The 22,804-nt window shown below is 40.4% G+C and overlaps 2 protein-coding genes across 7 annotated transcripts in view; both read right to left on the bottom strand.

Annotated features, from left to right (window-relative positions):
- LOC147136571 (dedicator of cytokinesis protein 9) overlaps positions 1-7,161 on the bottom strand; it is a 74,802-nt gene extending 67,641 nt beyond the window's left edge. For both annotated transcript variants that reach the window (XM_086051818.1, XM_086051819.1), the window contains exon 1: positions 6,729-7,161. In XM_086051818.1, the coding sequence (XP_085907944.1) occupies positions 6,729-6,845 (117 nt within the window). In that variant the 5' untranslated portion in view covers positions 6,846-7,161. The remainder of the gene's footprint in view (positions 1-6,728) is intronic.
- Positions 7,162-8,018: 857 nt separating this feature from the next.
- The window catches only part of LOC147136570 (FERM, ARHGEF and pleckstrin domain-containing protein 1), a 50,692-nt gene continuing 35,906 nt past the window's right edge, over positions 8,019-22,804 (bottom strand). For 4 of the 5 annotated variants that reach the window (XM_086051463.1, XM_086051466.1, XM_086051465.1 and 1 more), the window contains 13 exons: positions 22,103-22,192; positions 19,404-19,537; positions 17,938-18,019; positions 17,627-17,864; positions 16,363-16,493; positions 16,200-16,268; positions 15,484-15,573; positions 15,133-15,215; positions 14,908-15,020; positions 13,302-13,465; positions 10,673-10,780; positions 9,433-9,584; positions 8,019-9,359 (listed from right to left, as the gene is read on the bottom strand). In XM_086051463.1, coding sequence (XP_085907589.1) covers positions 9,278-9,359; positions 9,433-9,584; positions 10,673-10,780; positions 13,302-13,465; positions 14,908-15,020; positions 15,133-15,215; positions 15,484-15,573; positions 16,200-16,268; positions 16,363-16,493; positions 17,627-17,864; positions 17,938-18,019; positions 19,404-19,537; positions 22,103-22,192 — 1,536 coding nt within the window. In that variant the 3' untranslated portion in view covers positions 8,019-9,277. Of the gene's footprint in view, positions 9,360-9,432; positions 9,585-10,672; positions 10,781-11,783; positions 11,912-13,301; positions 13,466-14,907; positions 15,021-15,132; positions 15,216-15,483; positions 15,574-16,199; positions 16,269-16,362; positions 16,494-17,626; positions 17,865-17,937; positions 18,020-19,403; positions 19,538-22,102; positions 22,193-22,804 lie in introns of all 5 variants that reach the window. The other variant, XM_086051467.1, reaches the window with a different exon arrangement.

Below are 22,804 nucleotides of genomic sequence, written 5' to 3'. Positions count from 1 at the left end.
GTGCCGTGTTCACGTGATTTAAATGGTTAGCATTTCAAATGACTATAAAAGTCAAAGTATTAAAGTTTAGAATGTCACTGATTTGGGACAAATTATGTGTATTTGTTCACCTGAAAAAAGGGAAAAGGCTACGCTGCAGTACAATCCAAATGCAAACCCGTGCCCGATCACGGATGATCGCGCCAGACGCAACAGTTTAGACAACACGACACCTACAAAGGCGACAGGTTATCACTCAAGCCCTTTAGTTGCTCTTTAGTGTGTGCCTCATCAATCCAAAATAGCCGTCTCAATGGGAAGGGGAGTGGAATCGCAGAATCCGCAATAAGATTAGTGCTGATGATAACGTGCAGTAATCCACAGGGTGTGCAATATGGCTCCGCAGTGTAACATGAATAAAGGCAGTTCCACATTTATTGAATGGTCTACACTACAGCCGTTGCCTCTTCTTGGCAAGTAAAGAACTTCAAAATCGCTACAACCGCTCCACTTTGGAATCGCCTCGTGTTGAGATTCAGCATCTCGCCCAAGGATAAGAAGGCAATTGACCTACAAATCTTAAGCAATTACTGCAGGACACGCTCCACTTCATGAAGCGCACCCGGGGAGAATTCATACTAATACCAAGGGATGCCGAATGCTTTCATGAGCAATCGCCCTGCTGCTCTGCCCTTCCGCTCATTTTCCGATTGAACGGACGAGAATGCGCTAACGCCAAACAAAGTGCAAGCGCCGCAGAGGGTGCATTCCATCCACCACCAAAACAAACCTCCTCCCAGTATTGCGTCTGCACTAAAAAAAGAAGCACCATCATCATGGCCTGCAGAAGTAGAACGTTTACAGATGGTAAAGTCATTTTGGATTAGGCAACGTATATTCTCTGAAGAGATCCAGACAGGTGCGGCACACTCACAGGAAAACAACCAATGGCCCATTAGGGTAAACCCTTTGCTCCAAAATGGCTCTCAGGCAGATCACGAGTCCAGCCCAAATAAAACCGGAGGAAACCTGCACTTTCCAGCAGAAGAACACGAGGCCACTGCCTTCCCACCACAACATGGAACACAGGAAGTCACGGGCACTTCCTGTGGAGACGGGACGGAAAAATGTAGGCTCACCATGGCAGTGGATTGTGATGTTAATCTACATTCCCTCCATGTTATCTGTGTAATCCAAATCTAAACTAGACAATTATGTAACTGAAAAGCATGGCATGGGTCCATTGATCTCTGTCAGTGTGCAGCCGCCAAAAAAAAAATCCAAAAAAAAAAATCAATATTTTAGATGACAGGCTATGCGGGGATTTCATGTTGAAGAGCAAGTTAATGATTTGCGAGGATATCTTTAGATAACGTTTACGCAATAACAACCTAGTAAAATGTATGCATGTATGACTCAGTAAGCTGCTGTCATGTTAAGGCTTACCAAGGCACAGCGCGCCATTGACTGACCCGTTCATTGCGTATGCGCTACGAGGGCACACATCTATGTGACTTGGGGATTGGCATTTGGGAGGGTTAAATTGTTTCTGGGATGTTCTGGACTCCTGTTTTGATGCCAGAAAAAAAATAAAGAAAGAAAAATCTACCACCGGAGTTGTCATGGGGGGGGGGGGGGGGGTAGCTCAAAAAAATTGCTCAAGGGTATTAAATAGTACACTCCCTTTTTTTTCAATTGTTTTAAAATATGATTAATAAACAATCAGTTCCACACACGCCACCGATAAAATACTATTAACTCATTCACTGCCATTTACATATTTATTTGTCTTTTCACGGTCCAACTATTCAATCCCAGGAATTTTTTTTTTTTTTCCCCAAAAATGTTTTCAAACAATAAAGTCAAAGAGGGTCTGAAAATGTCTGGCAGTGAATAAGTTAATGCTCAACCCTAACGTGAATAAAAGACTGCAAGTGCAACCGTGCCATTGCAATTTTACGCTTTAAAGGCTCTGCATTTGGGCTAACCAGGGTGAGTCAAGGCTGGGTGGAAGCAACTTTTCAGTTCTCAACTGCAAGATGATTTCTCAACATTCCCATTCTCACTGCTCCATGTGGCAAATGTGGTTTACATGATAATGACAACTGGCAATAACCTTCGAAAAAACCCAATCATTTTATAGTGTACTTGAAGAGCATATGTTATATTTCTCACTTTCCTGGAAGCCCCCTCCCCACAAGTCATACATCATTGCTAAGTAATTCTGCCATTGGCCTGTAAACACTCAGCTTGTTAATTTGGAAAGGATTGCTCTGGAGACAGTGATGCTGTTGCAGTGTGTAACAGATGAAAAGTGAAAAGGCTGCACTTGGTTTGCTCAAGTTACGTCACTTGGAATGACGCGGTGGAGCATTAAGTTGTTCACTTCCATTGAAATGTAGAAATAACCTTCAACATCAGGGTTCCAGGAAGATGCTGTTTATTTTCTATTGTAGACATTAAAACAATGCGATGAAATAACATTGTTACCTTAAAAGGGAAATCAACCCAAACATATTTTTTTCAAGAATATGTTCCCAGCAGGCCCACTAGTTGAAAAGCGGCACTCTGATTAATATTGCGTTTGTGGAATATAAGCAGCAAAATCCAACCGTTTTTAGCCATCTCAGGGGACGGCCATTTTGTCAATTTCTGTCGACTAAAAATGACATCACAACTACCCAGGGCTCAGGTAATGACCAATCACAGCTCGCCTGTATTCCAAAGCTGAGCCGTGATTGGTCGTTACCTGAGCCCTGAGTAGTTGTGATGTCATTTTCAGTTGACAGAAGTGACAAAATGGCCGCCCCCTGAGATGCTAAAAACAGGTGGATTAACTCTTATCCCACAAACGCAATATTCATCAGAATGCTTTGTTTCAACTAGTGGGCTTGCATAGAACATATTCTTCCAAAAAATATGTTTGGGTTGACTACCCCTTTAAACGTTTATGGTAGTTTGATTATGTTTAAATGGCATCATAGACATGGATCGAAACTTTTGGCCGAGCCAGGCATCGAGAGCGACCGCTAATGCGCAGTGGGCATGCGAGCAGCCTCATGTATTATTGACCTGTGCAGGGAACTCATGCTCACATCTCTGCCCCGATGGGTTTATTCTTAGCTAATGCCATTTAGCATGGCTGTAGTAAAAGCGGCTTTTAGTCAGCAAAACGCAGAGAACAACTGGCCATATTAGAAAAGGCAGAGAGGGAGGAATAATGCTGAGGCTTACCAACACTGACGCTGACAGTGTGGTAATATTCAGACATGCTCGGTCCTGCAACGTACCTGTGAGTATAAACACAGGAGACATAGCTGAGAAGTTGCACTCTTGTGCCAATTGTGCAATCTCAGTTGCAGACTCTAAATGCTGTACATTTGGGGGAATACCACGACTAACAAATCTGGTTACCCAACTTGTGAGAACACGAGTTTGATCTGTATGAATGATCAGAGACGGAACACGTACAGTCCAGACTGGAAGATGTCAACAATTATACATACCAAAGCGACTTCATTAGATACACCGGCACAATGTTATGACACAAAATTCATGTCTTTACAACATGTAGTACTTGTACTTGTACATGTAGTAAAAAACAGTTTGCAGTGGTATGAGCTCCAGGGCATGATACTACGTCCTGTAAACTACAATATGTGGAAATGAACAATTTAGAGTCTTCAATTTTTGAAACACGCTGGATTCTGCTCGGGAAAATGGAAGATAAACTCCACTCGGGCACATGAAGAATGACTTCAGTTATCCTGCCAGAGTTGTACTTCAAAAGGTATTCTCAAGAAACAGTACTATATTTATTTTTACTGAATGCTGTGTTCAAGAGCAGTTTATGTTTTTGAACAACAACTGATGAAACTAAACAGCATGTTCATCACATAAAGGTATTACCAAGTATTGCTACTTGGTATGGGCGAGTACTAAAATGTATGTACTTGTACTTGGTCTTCAAAAAAGTGGAATTGGCACCTCAGCTTTCGCATTCGATTCACTAACGCTTTGTGTGATAGCACAGCACCACCGGTTGGGAGGCAGAATATTGATGACAATTACATAACGGTTTCCCAGCTGTTCAATAAACTGCACACACTCACTTAAAATTTCCAACTGCAATCGATCAGTTTTATTCCCATCATTAAGGGCACAAACATACCATTCATTGATCACCGCCGTATTTGACCCCGTACACTAATCTGCCTCATATTGGCTCATTATTGGACACGGGTCTGTTACCAAAACAAAAGCAGTAGATTGAAGGCGACCATCTGAGTGACGAGTAAATATATCCAAAGAGTGCAGCTGTTGATGCATGCTGTCACTGCAAGTGTGCTCAGCTGGCCTCAAGTGTGCACACACAGAAGAATGGCTCCGTTTTGAGCTCAGGGTTGCTGCAAGTGCCCAACGAGTCAACAAAGAGGCTGCGGCCAGTTTGCGCCCGGGTGACAAACTTACAAACTGGTGTCAGGACAAAAGTCAGCACAAAAGTGCACTTGACTCCAAAACTAAAGAAACTGACCCATGGAAAAGTGTCATCTTTTTGACTATATAAGTGAAATCTTGATACATGGTTGTGGGAATAAGAAGCCACAGTCCACCGCTGTCCTTCACACAGTCCCTCTATTCGCGTGGCATTTACATGTTTCACGGAGGAATTAATAACGAGCTGTGCGGGCAGCGGTCGCGTGTGAGCTCGCATTCTTGTCCCACGGCGAAAGCCCGGCAAACACAGCCATACATTCACTTCTACATATTTCGACACATATGTTTATCAACAATGGAGCAGCTGGATTGTTGCTGATAGCCACACAAAGCTTGATACTGCAGCGGCCAACGGATGGACAACTTTTAGCTCTCCTCTTATGACGAAAGACGACGTTTTTCATTTCTGAATTTCAGCCTTTGCACTTTGAAAATTGCATTCTATTACATCGCAATGTGTATTTGAATTTGATTAATTATTCAGCCCTGTACTGCGCACCGCAGTGACAATGAATAAATAATGTCAAGGTGTGCTTGGACGTCTGGGATATTGACTCAGGATTCCTATGACAAGAGAAGCAAGATGGTGTCTGTTTCGGTTACCTAGCAACTTCTTCCGACAACGTCGACGTACCAAACACGCTTGGACGCAACAAAAGGGTCGACTCCTTTTTCCCCCTCCTGGAAAAGTGATACTGCAGGCAGCAACTCATCCCACCAACGTTCCAAAAGTGGACGCTGCAACTGTCAATGAATATTTTGAAGCACCCCACTGAAATTTTTACATCACTTTGAGAGCCATCATGTCATGTCATCACCATGGAAACTGATTACCACATCAAAAACATTTTGATAGGAAGCTGTTTCTTTCATGAGGAAGCCACACAATAGTACACATGGAAGTCCAATTCCGCCTCTGGAAGCACGACCTACGACTGATTCAAAGGACTCATTTGAAGGTAACTTTTCAAAGGCGCAAAATGTGCTGAGGTCAGGTGGCAAATGTTCAAAATTCCATGCGAGCCACTGTAACAGTCAATACATAAAGCTGAAATGAGCTATTTTTTGTTGACCTGAGAATAAGGACGGTACAAATCTCAAAATATCAATTTACATAGATTAAACACAGGAGCAATAAAAACCTTCTGACATCTAAAATGAAGATCTTTTTTTTTTTTGTTGTTGTTGCAGCCACTGCCTTCAGAGGGGTGGCCATTTTCCATGCGCACCCGCCATACTGGATATGGCCATCGTATTAGCTATAAAATCTGCAAATTATACTCATAAAATGGTGTTAGAATGACATAATACAATCAAAAGTAATTGTTCAAAAGTAATCCAATGAGAGGGGCTTGATAATACATCTCCAAGGAGCAAATGAACAAAGCAACTTATTTCAAAGATCACTTTGCCACATCCAAAATGGCTGCGGCGTTGACATAAGAGTCTGCGCTCAAGTCTATGTGTATGAACTAGGGATGGACGATATGGACAGAATTTCATATCTCGTCACCTGTCTTCTGAGTTTAGTCATGGACATTCACAAGCTGAGCCGTGATTGGTCGTTACCACAGCCCCGAGCAACGGTGACTAAATTATTTATTTCTTAAATCATTTTCTCTATGTGCCAAACTGGGTCTCATAAAAAAAAAAAACGGGGCTCATCAAAAAAAAAAAAAGAAAGAAAAATGGTTAACTCGGGTCACTGGTAAATGCATTTTCAATGTGCAGCATTTAAGTTATCTGCCCCAATCCTTAACAGTGCCCCTAATTTTATTTTGCCCTACTATACAAGTACAGTACAGTATTATCATATTACAGTTATTGGGAAAATTAAGTTACTCTGCTATTTATTATTATTCCTAAACCTGATATTCAATGCAAAGAATTTATACTATGACTCAATTTGTGTACAATACACAAACTAGTCCATAGGGACTCAAAGACAACGAAAATGTACATTTCAAGTGTAGAACCAATACATTTCAGGTCTCCTTACAAGTCATTGTAAAAGGCCCCATTGTGTTACCATTCATTCATAATCTCAATATAACAACAAACCCTCATTCATACACATCAATTCATTCTGTCACCCACGCCACAATAATGTGACTCAGTTGCTTGAAGTCAGCCGCGTGCACTGCATTTTCATTTTTCGCTTGGTGACATCTTTCAAAGACACATGACCAACATAGCAAGTGAAAGAAGGACTTAAAGGAGGAAGTTGAGGGTAAATTGAGGTGTTCACTTACCACCAGCACGGAGGTCCTGACCACCTCGGAGACACTTTGCCGGAGTTCGGCAGCCGTGCCGGGCTTGCCCAGTCCCCGTGTAAACTTCCTGGTCTCCGGCTGAGCGAAAGTGGACATCGCTGCACTTCGCAGAAAAAAAAAAAAAGTTTAAAATCCTTTTGTGACACCGAGGGAAGTGTGTCTGAAATTGATCGTCTGTTAATCCGCCTCTGCCATCCTCTTCAGCGGGCACCACGAGTTCCAAACTGGATCATGTTGTGACGCAATCATTCCCATTTGTCAATCCAGCACGTTTTTTTTTTTTGTCGCTTTAGCGCCCAGATTCAGCGTGTCCCTTTTGAATCATTGCTGTCATAAGTAGTGTGCTCCTATCAAGGGTGTCATTGGCCGTCGAGTTCCAGTACAGGAGGCGTCAAATCTCGTCGCAGTCTTGGTGAGCTCCGCCCCCTTTTTGGCGTACCTTTCTCGGCTTCAGAGCCTGCCCACTGCTGCTGGCCCCTCCTGGACCCGGGATCGACATTCGATCAAATCAGTTTTACTCAAAATGAATGGCAAGGCAACGGTACCTTGAAATTCTAGTTCAATTTCTAACTGAGGAACTGGGAAGCATTTTTATTACTATTCCCAGAATTGCCGCTTTTCCCATTATTTGACATTTTACACAAGAAACAAAACCATTCACCTGTATAGAGAAATAGAAAGTCATTTTTTCCCCCAACCAATTCATACCAATCCAAGGACAAAAGTTCCTACATTTTTCGTGAGGAAATGTCTAAATGAATGGAGAAATTTTACAAAATCACCATTGTCTCATAACCCCGCTCAACATTTATTTTTTTTAAATCAGAGATAGAAGTAACTTTTCTAGAATAGTTTTTTCTCTGATTCCGAATCTGCCCTCGTCTTTTCTCGAGCATGAGGTTTTACATAAATAAATAAAATAATAATAACAACAACATAAAGCCATCTCTGATCAAAAAAATGATATTGACCTAAGTAATTAATGCCTCACATTCTGCATTTCCTACATTTTTTAAATCCTTCTGCAAGATTATACAGAAATTGCACTACCTAGTAAAGTTTTTATTAATTTTTTTTACAAAAACATTTGTGAAAAAAACGTGCTCAAAGCCATTAATATTATTGGAAAGAGTGGTAGCTTGGTGGTAGTGCTAAACAGATTGATTAACAAAAAGTTATTACATCAACATTTACAAACTTCTTTATCCAGTGGAGTCAGGGAACTGGAAAACAGATATGATTAAAAAGCAAATGATTCATATCCACAAGTAGAAATTACAGTTTTTATTTATACTTCATTGCATCACAGATTCCGTGCAAAAAGGGCCCCGATCGGTTGTGAGCAGTACTGGGAGCATAATTCTGATTAGATGGTCAAACTGCCATCCACTTATACTCCAAACCGATTATCCCCACTAGATAGTACAGTACTGTATATCTTGACTGACTTTGCTGCAATCACTTCTTGATAAATACTGACACCTACAGGTCACGGTTGTAAGCACACAGAGCAGCTGACTTTCCCCTGACCAAGATGAAAAGTGAAATCTGATTATTGATATTTTATTAAATTGCTTTCATTTTGAAAGCTCTCTTCCTCCTGCGTTCTGTCTTGAGCCTAACTGAGCTTTTGATTTTTGTGTTTTAACACAGAACGCCCACAAAACCGAATTCCAGGCATTTGAACACATGAAAAAGAGCTGATTGATGTCTGATAGTGGGAGGTCATCTGGTTGAATGAGAATCAGAGACAATTGGAATTTTAGGTTTCTGTTTTGTTATCACCAGTATATTTAAAGCTTTCTCTTACACAAGCGTTGTCATTCTGCTATGGTAGTGAACATTTTATTAAAAATGAAATGAAAACTGACAAATTACAGTCAACAGGGAAATGTAACAATTGTCTTAAAATGTCACTGTGGCTGACAGCTGCTTCACCGGCTCATTAAGCAAGCCTCAGGTTGTCAAATTTTGAAATTACAACAAAACCTTATACAGTGTAAACATACATTTTTTATTAAGAAACAAACCAGGCCAGGTGCACAGCATTGAGTTTTAAAGGGTGGCCTGTTTTACATTGACTTGAATTTTATGGCGTACCGCAACGGTAACATTCTTCTGATGTTTAAAAAAAAAAAAAAAAATGCATTAGAAAGTCAAGGAGTGTGACATAATTGTTTGGCACCACAAGTGAAGTTTCCTGCAAAGTCAAATGACAAAAAAGGCCATTGAAGAGAGTATACAGACATTTTTCTACTGTAAAACAAAGTGGAGGGGAGTTAGCTATGGGGGGCAAAAAATCAAAATGAGGCATAAAAGTGGGTGTGATTATTACAAAACTGTATAAAATGACATCCTTTCAAAAGGTTTCAGAGTTGAGCTATAAAAATGCCAGAAGAAGAAAACGCAGTCTCTGATGCAGTCGAAACCAGCGGACGTGCCACCATTAGAACAGTAAAAAAGCACCAGCATGTGCGTGGGCACATGGACGGATGTCCCACGTACGTGAAGACTGAACCGAGTCCAACTCAATGAGCGTGGGGCTCCTTGTTGTTCTGCACCCGGGCGCGACTGGAGGGGGCTGTTGCACTGCGGATCACCTCCATCCACCTGAGGCCAACAAAGCAACCCCATATCAGCCATCTGATACACACACATACAAATAAATGACATAGTAGGTTACCTTTCAAAGGTGTATTCGCTCTCCGCCCGGAAGTAGTAGACGTGGGATTTGAAATGCAGTTTAAAGACGTAGTCCTTGTGGATGTTTTCTGACTCGGAGGGAATGGTGACGGAGTAGCCGAGAAGGGGAAGGCTGGCCAGTGGATAATCATCCTGAAAAGCGTAGAAACACTCCATTAAAGTAGAGATACATTTCATCCATCCAGTTTTTTGTTTCGCGCTTGTAGTAAAGTAAAATATATTTAACTCATTCAATGACAGACATTTTCAGACCCACTTTTACCCTAACATATGAAAAAAAATTGAATTCCTGGGATTGAATGGCTGGACTGTGAAAAGACAAATAAATACGTCAATGGCAGTGAATGAGTTAAATGACAAAATATAATCAAACATCAGAGTGAATGAAAATATCAACCGAGGCCAAGGAAATAAAAGGAGATAGAAATTAGAGTTACAGTTCAGTTGTATTTAACTTTTGAGTCCAATTAATTTGCATTTATTCTTTCAAATGTGTTTTTATACACTTATTAGGCCTATTTTGATTTCACTTATGTGCAAAACATTTTAATAGAATCATTTAAGTGCACTTTTTCTATTTTTCTCAATTTTAGCACAGTCTTGTGCTCATTTAGGTTCACTGGCTTTTTAAATTCGGCATTTCAAGTAAAGAAAATCTTCCATCATTCATTAACATTTATCTGAATGTAAATGTGCGATTAAAATATCATACTACAAGTACAGTTTTATCTTGTGTAAAAAAATGTGGGTGAAAATTTTCCTTGCTCTTAGATAAATCGATTAAAAAAAAATACAGTACATAAAATGCTTCTTGAACAATAAGTGTTTTTTAGGATGGCTAACTGGAAAAACAACAACCCAACTTGTTAATATTTTTTTTTGCCTCAGGAGGTGCCACTGAGCCACGGAGGTAAATAATCTGCCATCCTTATCAGGAAAAACAGGATTTGCATTTTTGGTTTAAACCTTTGACACTTAAGTGGCGTTTTGAAAATCAGCAACAAGTTCAACTGCTTATTCTTGTATTCCTACTTATTTGCTAACGTCTAGTATAAAATTCTGTTTGAAAATGTTTTGGATGACGCATTGATAGTGACTGAGGTCAACAGTCTATAAAGCATTTGTCTTTTAGGCAAAAGCAGAAGCGGGATTTAAACCGTTGGCTGACAAGTGATGATGTGAGGAGTGCAGCGAGTGTGCGGAGGGAGTGAGGTCATCACCTGGTGGGACTTGTAGAAAAACAGACTGAAGTTGGTGAAGACCACCCACAGCTTCTGCCAGCCATTGCTGTTTTTGAACTTCCGCAGTAGGTTTCCCGATAGCTGGTTCTAGGAATCACAACAAATGTGAAATATGAATTAGGAAATTGGCTCTAATTCCTTTATTTTCTTGTTAACTTTCTAGAGTAAACAGTTCAGTCCATTATAGGAAAAATGAATAATTATTAGAATTTTTGAATATTTTTGAATCATAAAGTTTGGGACAAACTAAGGATAAAGCAGCAATTTCATTTGATTTCTTCATAAAAAAATAAAAAAAAAACATTTATGTGTATGTATCTCCCTTGGAACAAATGCTTCCGCTTAACGGACACCACATTAGGTACACCTGCACAAGCCAACAAGATCCAAAGCAAAAGATGATTTAAAGCGGAAATCAACCCAAACATATTTTTTTCAAGAATATGTTTCCAGCAGGCCCACTAGTTGAAGCAAGGCATTCTGATGAATGTTGCGTTAGTTACGCAGCAAAATCCAGCCGTTTTTAGCCGTTTTAGGGGCGGCCATTTTGTCACTTCTGTCGACTGAAAACGACATCACAACTAACCAGGGCTCAGGTAACGACCAATCACGCCTCAGTTTTAGAAATCAGGCGATCTGTGATTGGTCGTTTCCTGGGTAGTTGTGATGTCATTTTCAGACGACAGAAATGACAAAATGGCCGCCCCCTGAGATGGCTAAAAACGGGTGGATTAACTGTTATTCCAAACATGCCATATTTATTAGAATCAGAATGCCAATTTTCAACTAGTGAGCCTGCTGGGAACATATTCTTGAAAAGAATATGTTTGGTTAGATTTCCTCTTTTTAAGAAAAAAGAAAAAAAAAAAAAATCCAGCTTCACAAAATCAACAATGCTCAGTTTTGACTGCCATTTTCAGAGATGCACCTCCGTAACTACAAACAACAAAATCTTAGAAACGGATCATTTTGCAGGGGTCCCTTACAGCGCATTTTACGTGAATCCGTCCATTAGGCTGTGCAGGTGTGCCTAACGTTATGACCTATGAACCCACTGAGGCCTGTGCTGTCTGTCTTCTGGCTCTTTTACCTCTAGACTCCTTCGGGCTTCACTAAAGGAGAGGCTCTGTACTCGGTACCAGCAGATAACGCACAGAGGCACCGCTCCTTGGCCACTGCGCGGCCCCACTTTATTCTCACTGACTGGACTAGGGCCTTCTAGTGTTGGGGAACGCACAGACGCATGGGAGGGGGGGGGGGGGGCGGGTGAAGGAAAAGAAACGACAGACAGGGAGGGCGGACAGAAATACACAGACTGAGTAGGTGAAGCATAAGCATGCAGGTGCAAGGGTCAATAGCACAAAGGCTGGCGACATCCAGGCAAGGCTGCGAGAAAGACATTTGTTACGGGGGGGTGGGGGGGGGGGCGGTTATGAGAGAGTCTATTTATAGACCATCAGAAATTGCAAGTGGCTACGAGTGGGGAGGGGTGGTGGGTTGAGGCTGGAGAGAAAAGGAAAATTAAGGAAAAGCAGCATTTGTGAACATAGACGGGGATTTCACACAGCGCAGGGTGAACAACATCCTCACAGTTTTTCGTTGAGAGAGAAACCCGATCGACAATTGTTGCTCGTCACAATCAATATAAAGAAATGAAAACGCTAAGGAGTTGTCAGAGGGAACTTTTAGTGCTTAAAACTGGGCAGGCAAAGTATGGCCTGTTTCCGTTCTTTAATCTGGCCTACCAAGCATTTGGATTCTCGAAGGTTCTGTAATATTCATTCCATTAATTTAGGCATTTTCCCCCTGAAACTGGTTTATTAAGATTTGTTTTGTATGTATGATATAAACATTCAACACATTTAAATATATTTTATTGATTGTGTATTTTTGTATTTATAATGTATTTCTTGTGTGGTACCCCCTTGCAGACCAGATGTTGCTTCTGAAGGGGTTCATAAATAAAATATTTTCAACAATTATAGTTAAATGAACTATAAATGAGAATGACTTACTTTATTCATTACACTTTTTTTTAAACCTTATTCACGATTGAATTATCCATTGTAAAAATTTGATTAACTGTTGAGTCTCAAGACTTTTGTCCATACAATGCAGTGTATGCATTTAAAAATTCACACTAAATGTCTGACTATAATTATTTTAGATATATTTTTAGAACCTTTTTTTTTTTTAAGCATTTTAATATATTGTCAGACCTATGGCTTCAATTAAAGTCATTTAACACTAACATGCAATAATAGGATCCCATTTAATCAATGAAAATTCAATATAGTGGGTTTGGACCAATCATTTATAGTACATCATGATAAATATTAAAAATACTTTTTGGCACTTGTGCTATTAATATATTACATGCAGATGCAACTGAACTTCTGTCAAAAAGTACAGATTTTTGTTTTTCTTTAGCTCCTACCCAGCAAAAACACTAACTTCATAAACTGAGGATACTGAGGATACCGTTCCCACTGCAAAAAAACCTGCGTGAATCCACAGATATCAAACACAGAGAAACGTAGAACGGTAAGCGAGGCGGAGGGCAGATAGGTTGAGGGGGTTAGCTCGGAGCTCGACGTTTGTCCGGTACCTCCACAGCTATGCTAAAATCCACCATGGCCACGCTGGTGTTCCTGTGCCAGCACACGTGCACCATGGTGTTACCGCGGTGAGGGGGGGCCCTCTCCGGGGAGGTGTGCGACGTCGTCGTGTCGTCTTCGGACTCCCCCTCCGCCGACAACTCCTCTGGGCATTCTGGGAAAGTCGGGAGGATGTTACCGCGAGACAATTGAGCTGCACGAGGGGATGACTTGGAGGGAAGGAAGCTAGAGTAGACAATGTTTGGTTATTAGCAAATGACTCATTGATTTGCTTCTTTGCGGTCATCACTACGATTGAAGGCAAGAAGGCTGTAGAAGCTGTCGAAATAATATGAAATATTGACACAAACTCCTTGCTGAGATACAGACTGTAATACCGGACTCAGGTCAATTTTATTTTTTATTTTTTTACAAGTAAATTTAGAAAATATTCATTTTATTGATTATTACCTTGCTGCAAATCATATGAGCTATCTGAAATTTCTTTTAAAAAATTAGTGCAAATAATACAACAATAACAATGAGTTTACTCATGTGCAACATGCCGACAGTGGCGCTGTAAACCATATATACCTCTTCTAAAATGACTTGTTAAGATATAGAAATCATCTTCAATTGACATAAATTTACACATCCATCTGCAGATCTTGACAATCTCGAATGACACTATACAAACTCAAGTGAGAACTTTTCAGATAGAGGGGGCACTTTTTCCCCTGCAAGTTGAAAATATAGACCAAAAAAAATACAAGTTGTGGCAGTGCATGATATGTGAATAAAAACATACCAAAGCAGCCTCTTTTGAACTGAAGCTGTTGACTGATATTTTCCAATGAGGTTTACTTTTCTCCTGTAACTTGCCATCATCAGTGTATCAATATCAAATCTTGAGTAGCAGCCAATTTCACGATGTAGTTTAGCGGTCCGCAGGCCACTTTGGACCGGGCCGCGGCGGGCCGCACAGATGAAAGAAAGACGAAAAAAAAAAGTACAGTACTTCCGGTTTATTTATTATCCGAAGCTGAAAAACATTTTATTTTGAAAAGTGACCGGATTCCCTCCATTACATCCATCGATAACTGACTCTTATGTCAAGTTGTCTCTGTTGCGCAACGCTAATATTATTATTATAAGCTAACAAATGAGTAAAACAAACAGACTTATTTGGAAAGTTTCTCTCTCCAACCAGGAACCAGGAGTATAGTTACAGGGCCGCGAAGGGTATAGACTTGTATGAACCGGTCCGTGGGAGAAAAAAGGTTGGCGACCGGTGGATTAAGTGGTCGTCAGTTTGCACTCTAGTGGACACAATTAGCAACAACAGTTACTTTTCTTAAAAATATTCCAGAGGCGTGTTTTATCCCCACGATCTTAATTGGTGAGTCAGATTGTGGCTTGAAAAACAACAACCTGAGACTCTATCAAGTAGAGCTACATCAGAGAGATTCTCACATCCCATTCAAAACAATATTGAAATAGAGGACTGATTATTTTGTATTCCTGTCACATTGCGCATGTCTGTCCACCAAATGCAAATGCAAAGTTTTTGGCGCCGACAGCCGGCTCCGTCAATGTTAATGGTGTGTGTTAACTCACTGCTGTCAGTCAGCGTGCAGCTCATCAGGTCAGACGAAGGCCCGTTGTTGTTTTTTGCCATTTCTACCGCCATCTCAATGTCCTCCATCCACTTCTCCATCTCGGATAAAGAACTACCAGGGAGGAATGCACAAAATACTCAACTATCATGAATAAAACCCACAGGTGGAACGCGTACATGCTGCCATGCGGTGTTATCTGTGGGTTGAGCACTTCCGATCTCACCTGGCTGCTACCACTACAGACTGCCGCTGGCTGACCAAAGTGAAGGCGTGAGGAACACCCCACTCATCTTCACTCTCTCTGATCTGGAAGGAGACCCACACACACATTAGAGAGTGGGTGGCGGTAAGTAGGACAGCGAGGACCAAAATAGACGGGAAAAGGGGAGATCGCGCGAGGGAGGATTAAACACGATGTGGTTATCCTAAAAGCACGAGTGTGTTTTGTTTTCAATCTGTGTGTTTGTTTGTCGAACAGAGCCGCCATTCTGATGTTCTGCGCTGCTTATTTCCACGAATGACAAAGCGGTGACGCTCATTGGAACAACTTTGGGCGCAATTAAGTGCGACTCACCGTCATGCCATGGAGCGGCAGCTGTCCGTGAACTTTGAACTGATTGGTTGCCGTCATCCCTCGACTGCTGTACAAAATGACGTCGTTGAACTGTTACCGCGGGAGAACAGAAATGGAAGAAAATAGGAACAAGTTCAACATTAAGCCATTTTGAAACATGTGCATCAATATTTTTTCACATCAGTAACATTTTTTAATCACTGTACAGCTGTAGTAAAATGACAGAGTATTGTACCATTGTACTTTTTTTTCTCTCAATGAATTGTTTTGCTTTGTATTAGTAATTTACAATTCAAGATAAGTTTCCTACTTGACAGTTATAACTGATAGTAGCTTATGAATAGTTCTTTTTAAGACTTTGCCAAATAGTGAGCTCACACTTTTAAGTCCAAATGTTTGTTAACCTTTTGCGTTGTTGATTATTAATAATACTTCATCATATCATTATCGGCTTTTATTTAAAAAAAAAAAAAAAGACCTAAAACAAATTATAAGGACAGTCTTATTTTAAAATGGTACCTTTCATAGGTATGCAAAGTATTTTACTGTATAGAATATAAGAACACTTTTCAAACTTTTCAAAAAAAAAAAAAAAAGGCACAAGCACCTGTGGGAAACAATGAACCGTTGTAACTTACATTTTTTGGGTAGTTTTTAATAATAAAAAAAAAAATTGCTAATGAATTCATGTCTAATATGAAAACGTGACTTGTTACCAAGAAAAACATTCGTTGCTGTAGGCCTTTTCCAGACAGCTTGCTAAGGCATCCAAACCTGATGAACTCCTAAGAAAAAAAAAAAAATCAACACCAATTTTAAATAAAAGCAAAACAACACAAAAAACCCTAACTGGATAACTGTCGATAAATTCCGACTTACCCGACCGGAAACAACAAGATTGTCCACGCCAATCAGATCCTTCTTTAGCTCCAACAGCTTCTGGAAGTTCTCCATTTTCACGATGCTGCCCTGGAGCTGCTCCACCACCTCGGACACGTCTGCCAGAGCAGCTGCGCAGGGGAAGTGACACTCATTAAAATTGATTTGGCATACACAATATATCCACAATCAAGGGATTTGTGTTCCAAAAGCCCATCTACACTTTTATCTCTAGAACGGAGCATCCAGTTGCAAAAGTATTTAACTGTCCTTGAGATTTATTAGAATAAAGTCTGCAACAAGTTAACAAATGACGAAATAATATATAGTTAATTGAATAATTTAAAACAAGTAGAGTTCTTAGATGTATTGGCATATATATTTTTCATAGTTTATTTTTGTTATTACTGATCATATTTTATTTTCCCCAACATTTTGTCCCTTATTTCATCTATGTTAGGCATAGGCCAAAGTACTGTCTTATGTTAAAGTATTGCACCAGTGACATCTGGCCACTTGCTGCCAAAGAACTACCTTGAAATGAGGGGAGGAGCTTCATTGTCACATCATTGATATTTTTTTTTTAGTTGTCAATTTGCTGTCTGCTATAGGGCTGCTCGATTATGAAAAAAAATATTCATCACGATTATTTTGCTAATAATTGAAATCACGATTACTCAAACGATTATTTATTTTTTGGGTACAAAACAAGAACATGTTTAAATGTAAAAAATATAAAGACAAATCAATTTCTTTCAAACACTATAATTATGCAAGTTTCAAACAAAATTGTATAAAATTAGTTATTACAAAATAAAAGGTGCAAATGTATAAATTCATAAAATATGATTTAGTTGAGTGTAAACAAACTGTGCGTTGGATATAAATGCATATTAACAATCGTTTTTCTTACGATTATCCCAATTTTTTAATCGTATATCATATATGAATTAATAATTAATTTCACAGCCCAACTGCCCGCACAACTGTTTTACTTACACTTCTAAAAACAACAGTTCACTCTCCCACAATTCACTAATTCAGTCACATTCAGATACCTTCAACGCCTCACAGACAGTCGGAAATTGTAAAACTCTAACATAAGTTCACATAACACATCTACAAGGTCACAACTTGCTACTTTGGTATGAAAAAAAAAAATTAAAAAAAACACATTGAATTGATTTGAAAAAAAAAAAAACTTGTCTCGCTTGTACTACAAGTTCCGCAGGTCCTAACTTGTACTAAACGCTGATTGCGTTACCTCTGCAGTCCCTGAAGTCCACATGTGTCGCCGGGTAATGTTTGCACAGACGCTCCAGAATGTGCTTGTAGTGCACCAGTCGGTGCAGAGGGCGCAGGATGAAGACGTTGAGGGGCACGTAGCACACCTTCTGCAGTTCAAAGTCCCGGCAGAGGCCTTCTAACCTGCGCGACGCCCTGCACGCCTTCTCCAGCTCCGTCAGGGCGTCACTCTGTTTATGCAGGTTGGCTGTCAGCGGCTGTGGATGGAGCGGCGTGTTAATGAGGCTCTCGTCAGTCGTATGGAGATGATAAGAGTCGAATTCATCAAACCTTTAAGCCTTGCAAGTTCTTCAGCATGACGTCTCCGATGCGCTGGTAGTCTCCTTTAATGTGAGCGTTGGAACGCCCTTCCCTGTAAGATAAACGTCGGCACTTTTAATGAGTCAGCAGCAGCATCCCCTCAAAATCATTTGATGGCAAATCAACAAAAAGTCAAGAGGGAAAAATCCTTGAAGCTTGGATGAGAAGTGTTTCAAAGAGCCGAATTAGCCACAAGGTGTCGCCTTTGAGTAGAGGCTTTAGAACGTGATGTTATTGACTCTTTGATTTAAATCGTCTTTTATTTGGATTTTTTGGGGGTGTTCAGCATGTCTGTCTCACAGTTGTGGAATTCTGGGTTTGAATCGCATTCATGTGACCCCAAAAATATGCACGCAATCGACTGGCCACCAATCCAGGGTATAACAAACGTTATAGAAACGGACGTAGGGATGAAAATATCAATCGGTCAGTTGATCAATCAGAAGTCGTGGCAAACCACTTCAAATGAATTATACTCGTCTAACTTTATGGGGAAAGAGATCGTAAAACATTAGTGACCCTTAAACCAGTGTTTTTCAAACTTTTTGGAGTCAAGGCACATTTATTTCATTGGAAAAAAAAAACCCGCGGCACACCATCAGCTGTATTCGTGAAAAAAAAAAAAAAAATTAATTTGAACAAGTGTTAATATAAAAATATTGAAGAATGATGTTATATTATAACATCTTGAATGGGAATTAAATAAAGACAAAAGTATTTTAGAATGTTTCATGTTGAGACTTACTCAGTGTGAAACGCGGGCCTGATTGGATAAACATGCGTCACTAGTTCGCTTGTCTCTAAACAAAGACAATTAGCTACCAGCTGCTGCCGCTGCCACCTGCTGGTATGGAAGAGTACTACAACGTAGTAAAGGCATGATTACGCTGCCAGGCGCTGGACCGCGCAGGCACACAAATTGGGTGATTTCCCACGGCACACCTGACAATATCTCGCGGCACACCAGTGCGCCGTGGCACGGAGTTTGAAAAACACGGATTTAAACCACCTGACTTTCTTCCATTTCCAACTGTTCATGTTGAATAACAGGTGCCCAGGTGTCTCACTTTGTGTGTGCATCATATCCTGTCAGCAGATTACGTTAAAACGTCATTTGGAGTTTACACTTACAACAGAATAATCCGATGTGAGATTAAAAAACAACAATGACTGCAGTTCCGACATCCACGTTGACTTAACCACATGGCCGCGAGTCACTATCATGTGTTTTGGGGAAAGCACGGCATCATTAAAAGAGATCAGACAGCCCAAACCCGACAGAGAGGAAATGTCTGCCTCATGCAGCATGACCGTTGCCATGGGGACAGCGGCTCGCCGCTCTCACGAAAGTAACGATTAAACTAAAAGCAAAACCCAAAACATTGTTGCGTGTGTTTTTGTTTTTTTTTCACGCCGGGGTGCGAAGTGAGTCTCACCACAAAGCCAGCCTCTGCTCCACCTCCCTGAGAAAGCCCACGTGAAACTTGTGCAGCGGCTCAAGCGTGGAGAAAACGGCCTTCTTGAGGGAGTCCGGAATGTCCTCTTCCTGTCCGACGGCATTCTGGAAAGACTGAAAAAAGAAGGAGACCGTGAGGAAATTAAAATGCCATCTTTTCGCCTGTCAATTCGAAATGGAAACAGTCCGTACAATGTCAGAATAACGAATGGGGGGGAAAAAAAAAAGCGAGAGTGAGAGATCAGTGGTACACACTTAATCCTAAATTTTTAATACCCCGGTCAAATTTTGAATGAAAGTGAATAATTATTTGTTGAACCTTCTGGCTGGAAATTAAAGTGTCAAAAGAGGTGTTTGAGATATTAATGATGATTATTGCCACATGTCATGCGGAAAATTAATCCTGCACAATTTTGAGGGCGCAGCAAATTCTGCACCGTTCTCAAGCATCCTGATCATTTATGAAGCCTAATATAGAACATTCTAATCAATTATACATTTAGAACATTGCACTTGGTTGTATTGAAATGGCATGAATAATTTGGGATTTATTTCATGTGTCTTACTCTTTTTTTTTTCCCACTTTTAAGCCAAAATATGCACAGATAAAAATGCAATTCGACATTTGATTTGATGACCTTTCGTCATATTCTTTTGAAACGAATATTAATAAGCGCGGCGGGTCATGTTAGTGGTTTGAATGTCTGCCTCGAAGTTCCGACTGTTAGGTTCATCGAAGACACTTAAAAGCGAAGTCAACGCAAACATTTTTTTTCCCAAGAATATGTTCTATGCAAGCCCACTAGTTGAAACAGGACATTCTGATAAATATTACGCTTGTGGAATAAGTGTTACTCCACTGGTTTTTAGCCATCTCTGGGGGCGGCCATTTTGTCTTCTGTCGACTGAAAATGACATCACAACTGCTCACAACGACCAATCACGGCTCAGATTCAGGAAACAAGTCTGCCGTGATTGGTCGTTGTGAGCAGTTGTGATGTCATTTTCAGTCGACAAAAGACAAAATGGCCGCCACCGGAGATGGCTAAAAACAAGTGCATTTTGCTACTTAATTTAGAATTCCACAAGCGCAAAATTAATCAGAATGCCGTGTTTCAACTAGTGGGCCTGCTGGGAACATATTCTTGAGAAAAATATCTTTGGGTTGACTTCCTTTGAATAGGTGAGAATGCGAGTATGAACCGTTGTTTTTCTACATGTGCCCTGCGATTGGCTGGGGGCAAGTCCAAGATGTACCCTGCCTCTTACCCAAAGTGAATTAAGATATGAGGAATGGATAGATGGATATTAATGATTAAGAAAAAATAATTGATTCTGTGTTCTACCTTGCGACATTGAAGTCCTTAAAACTGCAATGCGAATTAAAAAAAATAAATTCATTAATAACTCATTCTTAAAAGCGTCATTTAGTTGCACAAAAGAGCTCACACAGCAGAGTGTAATTCAAATTTCCTCTTGGGGGATTATAATCTGTTTAATAAAAGAAAAATTGAATTGGATACAGACAATAGAAGAGCTTTATTAAAAGCTGGGAAAAGGACGAGGGTCTTTTGGGGTGGGGTGCACCGGCAGTTCAAGATGACTTCAACGGCGACGTACGGCTGAAGGGATTTAGCGAGATGGCGCGCATGGCTGAAGAAAGATGGGACACAAGCCAACCCAAATATTTATGAGATAGGAGAGACTTTTTTGCTGAAGATAGCAAGGTGATAAAAGCGTCAAGAAGAGAGATTTGTACACGTTGAAGCGCACTTTAAAATATTCACAGGCCACAACATTAGGAACACCAGCACAAACTAAGAGGATTGACACAAGATTAGTTCTACTGTTCACATGATTGCGGTAGGCGCATCATATGGAGTTTTTTTTTCTCTCTTTTTTCTTGTGAGTCGGGTCATGCAATATCTCAGGGCATCCGTACTTTCTCCTGCTAACTTTGTCAAAATAAGTCTTTTTTTCTGCCTTTCTCCCAACGTCAGCTGGGACTAGCTAAAGCTACGTTTGACCGTGACTGAACAGAATAAACAGTATAGAAAACAGATGGATGACACTGCCAGCAGCAGCAACAATAAAACAGAAACAACTTTTAACTCACTGCCATACCTTTTCAGACCCTTTTTTACCCTAATGTTTGAAAAAAAAAAAAAAAAAAAAAAAAAAAATCGAAAAAAATAACAATAAATTCCTGGGATAGAATGGCTGGACTAATAAATACGTCAATGGCAGTCAATGTGTTGATACAGCATTTGGATTGGCTGTCCTTAAATGCGTACCTGCGGGCGTACCCAAAGTTGTAACCATCGTGAGCGTTCTACTGAATCTCCTGAGAACTCCGACTAAATAAATAATTTTCACGCTTCAATTGATGCGTGAAATCGACATAAAGTCAGAAATAGGCAGACAGAGCTCGTGTAAATCTCTTCAAATAGAAACAGTGACGCGTCAGTGGCCTTGAGCGATTTAGACACTTCCCAGTGCGTAGTGTGGAGAATGGCTCCAAAAATGTAATCTTTCAAAAATCTGCCCATGTCACCCACCGCCTGCCTCGATGGCGCAGCCGACCCAGATAATTGATGCGCTCTCCCCCAGAGGACGGCGAGAGGAGAAAACAAACAGTAAAGCGACACGTCAGGAAGTGGCGCCCCGGAGTCATCTTACCACGGTCACCACCTCCAGGTCTTTGACGTACGTCCTCTCTGTGGTCAGCAGCTCCTTGGCGATGAAGTAGGCCCCGTCTGTGGGGAACCTCTGCCAAGGCATCAAACAAAAAGGAGGTTCAGCCAAGAACAACTCCAGATCTTGATGTCGCCATCATCACTAATGCTACAGTACATGCAGTAATCACGCTTAATATATTTGGATCTTTCATTGTATTCTTATTAGGGCCGTCAAAGTTAAAGCATTAACTACGGAGATTCATTTGAATTTTATAACGCACTAAAAAGAAATGAACTCAGTTAACTCAAGTTTTATTTACTCCCTGTCGCAGCTGACCTCTGCTCGCTGTGCAGCCAAATTTAGAGGGGAGTCACTGTCGCAAAGACGGACTTTTAAGTAGTTTTACTTTATAATGTTGCTCGACGGCTCATTGGAGAAATCTAAAATAATTGGCTAAATTTGCTAAGCCAAATTCAAATACCATATTAGTTGTACATATTTGGCGTATCGTTCAACGATTGTATTTTACAGGAAAAGCATCGCGTTCAAGGATCAAAGAAAGCTAATCGAACAGTCTTTGAATCGAAATATACTTTTATTACATATACATTTTTTCTACATTAATTTCAAGATTTTAACTCAAGTAAATATCGGTTCCAAGCTTTGTAAAAAATTGTAGTTGAAAAATAGGGATTAATCGCG

This window comes from Filicampus tigris, chromosome 14, assembly GCF_054856515.1.
Source record: "Filicampus tigris isolate MCC_2025a chromosome 14, RoL_Ftig_1.0, whole genome shotgun sequence".
Taxonomy (NCBI): Eukaryota; Metazoa; Chordata; class Actinopteri; order Syngnathiformes; family Syngnathidae; genus Filicampus; species Filicampus tigris.
Note: the sequence above shows the minus strand (reverse complement) of the source record. Positions and strands in the feature narration are given on the sequence as shown.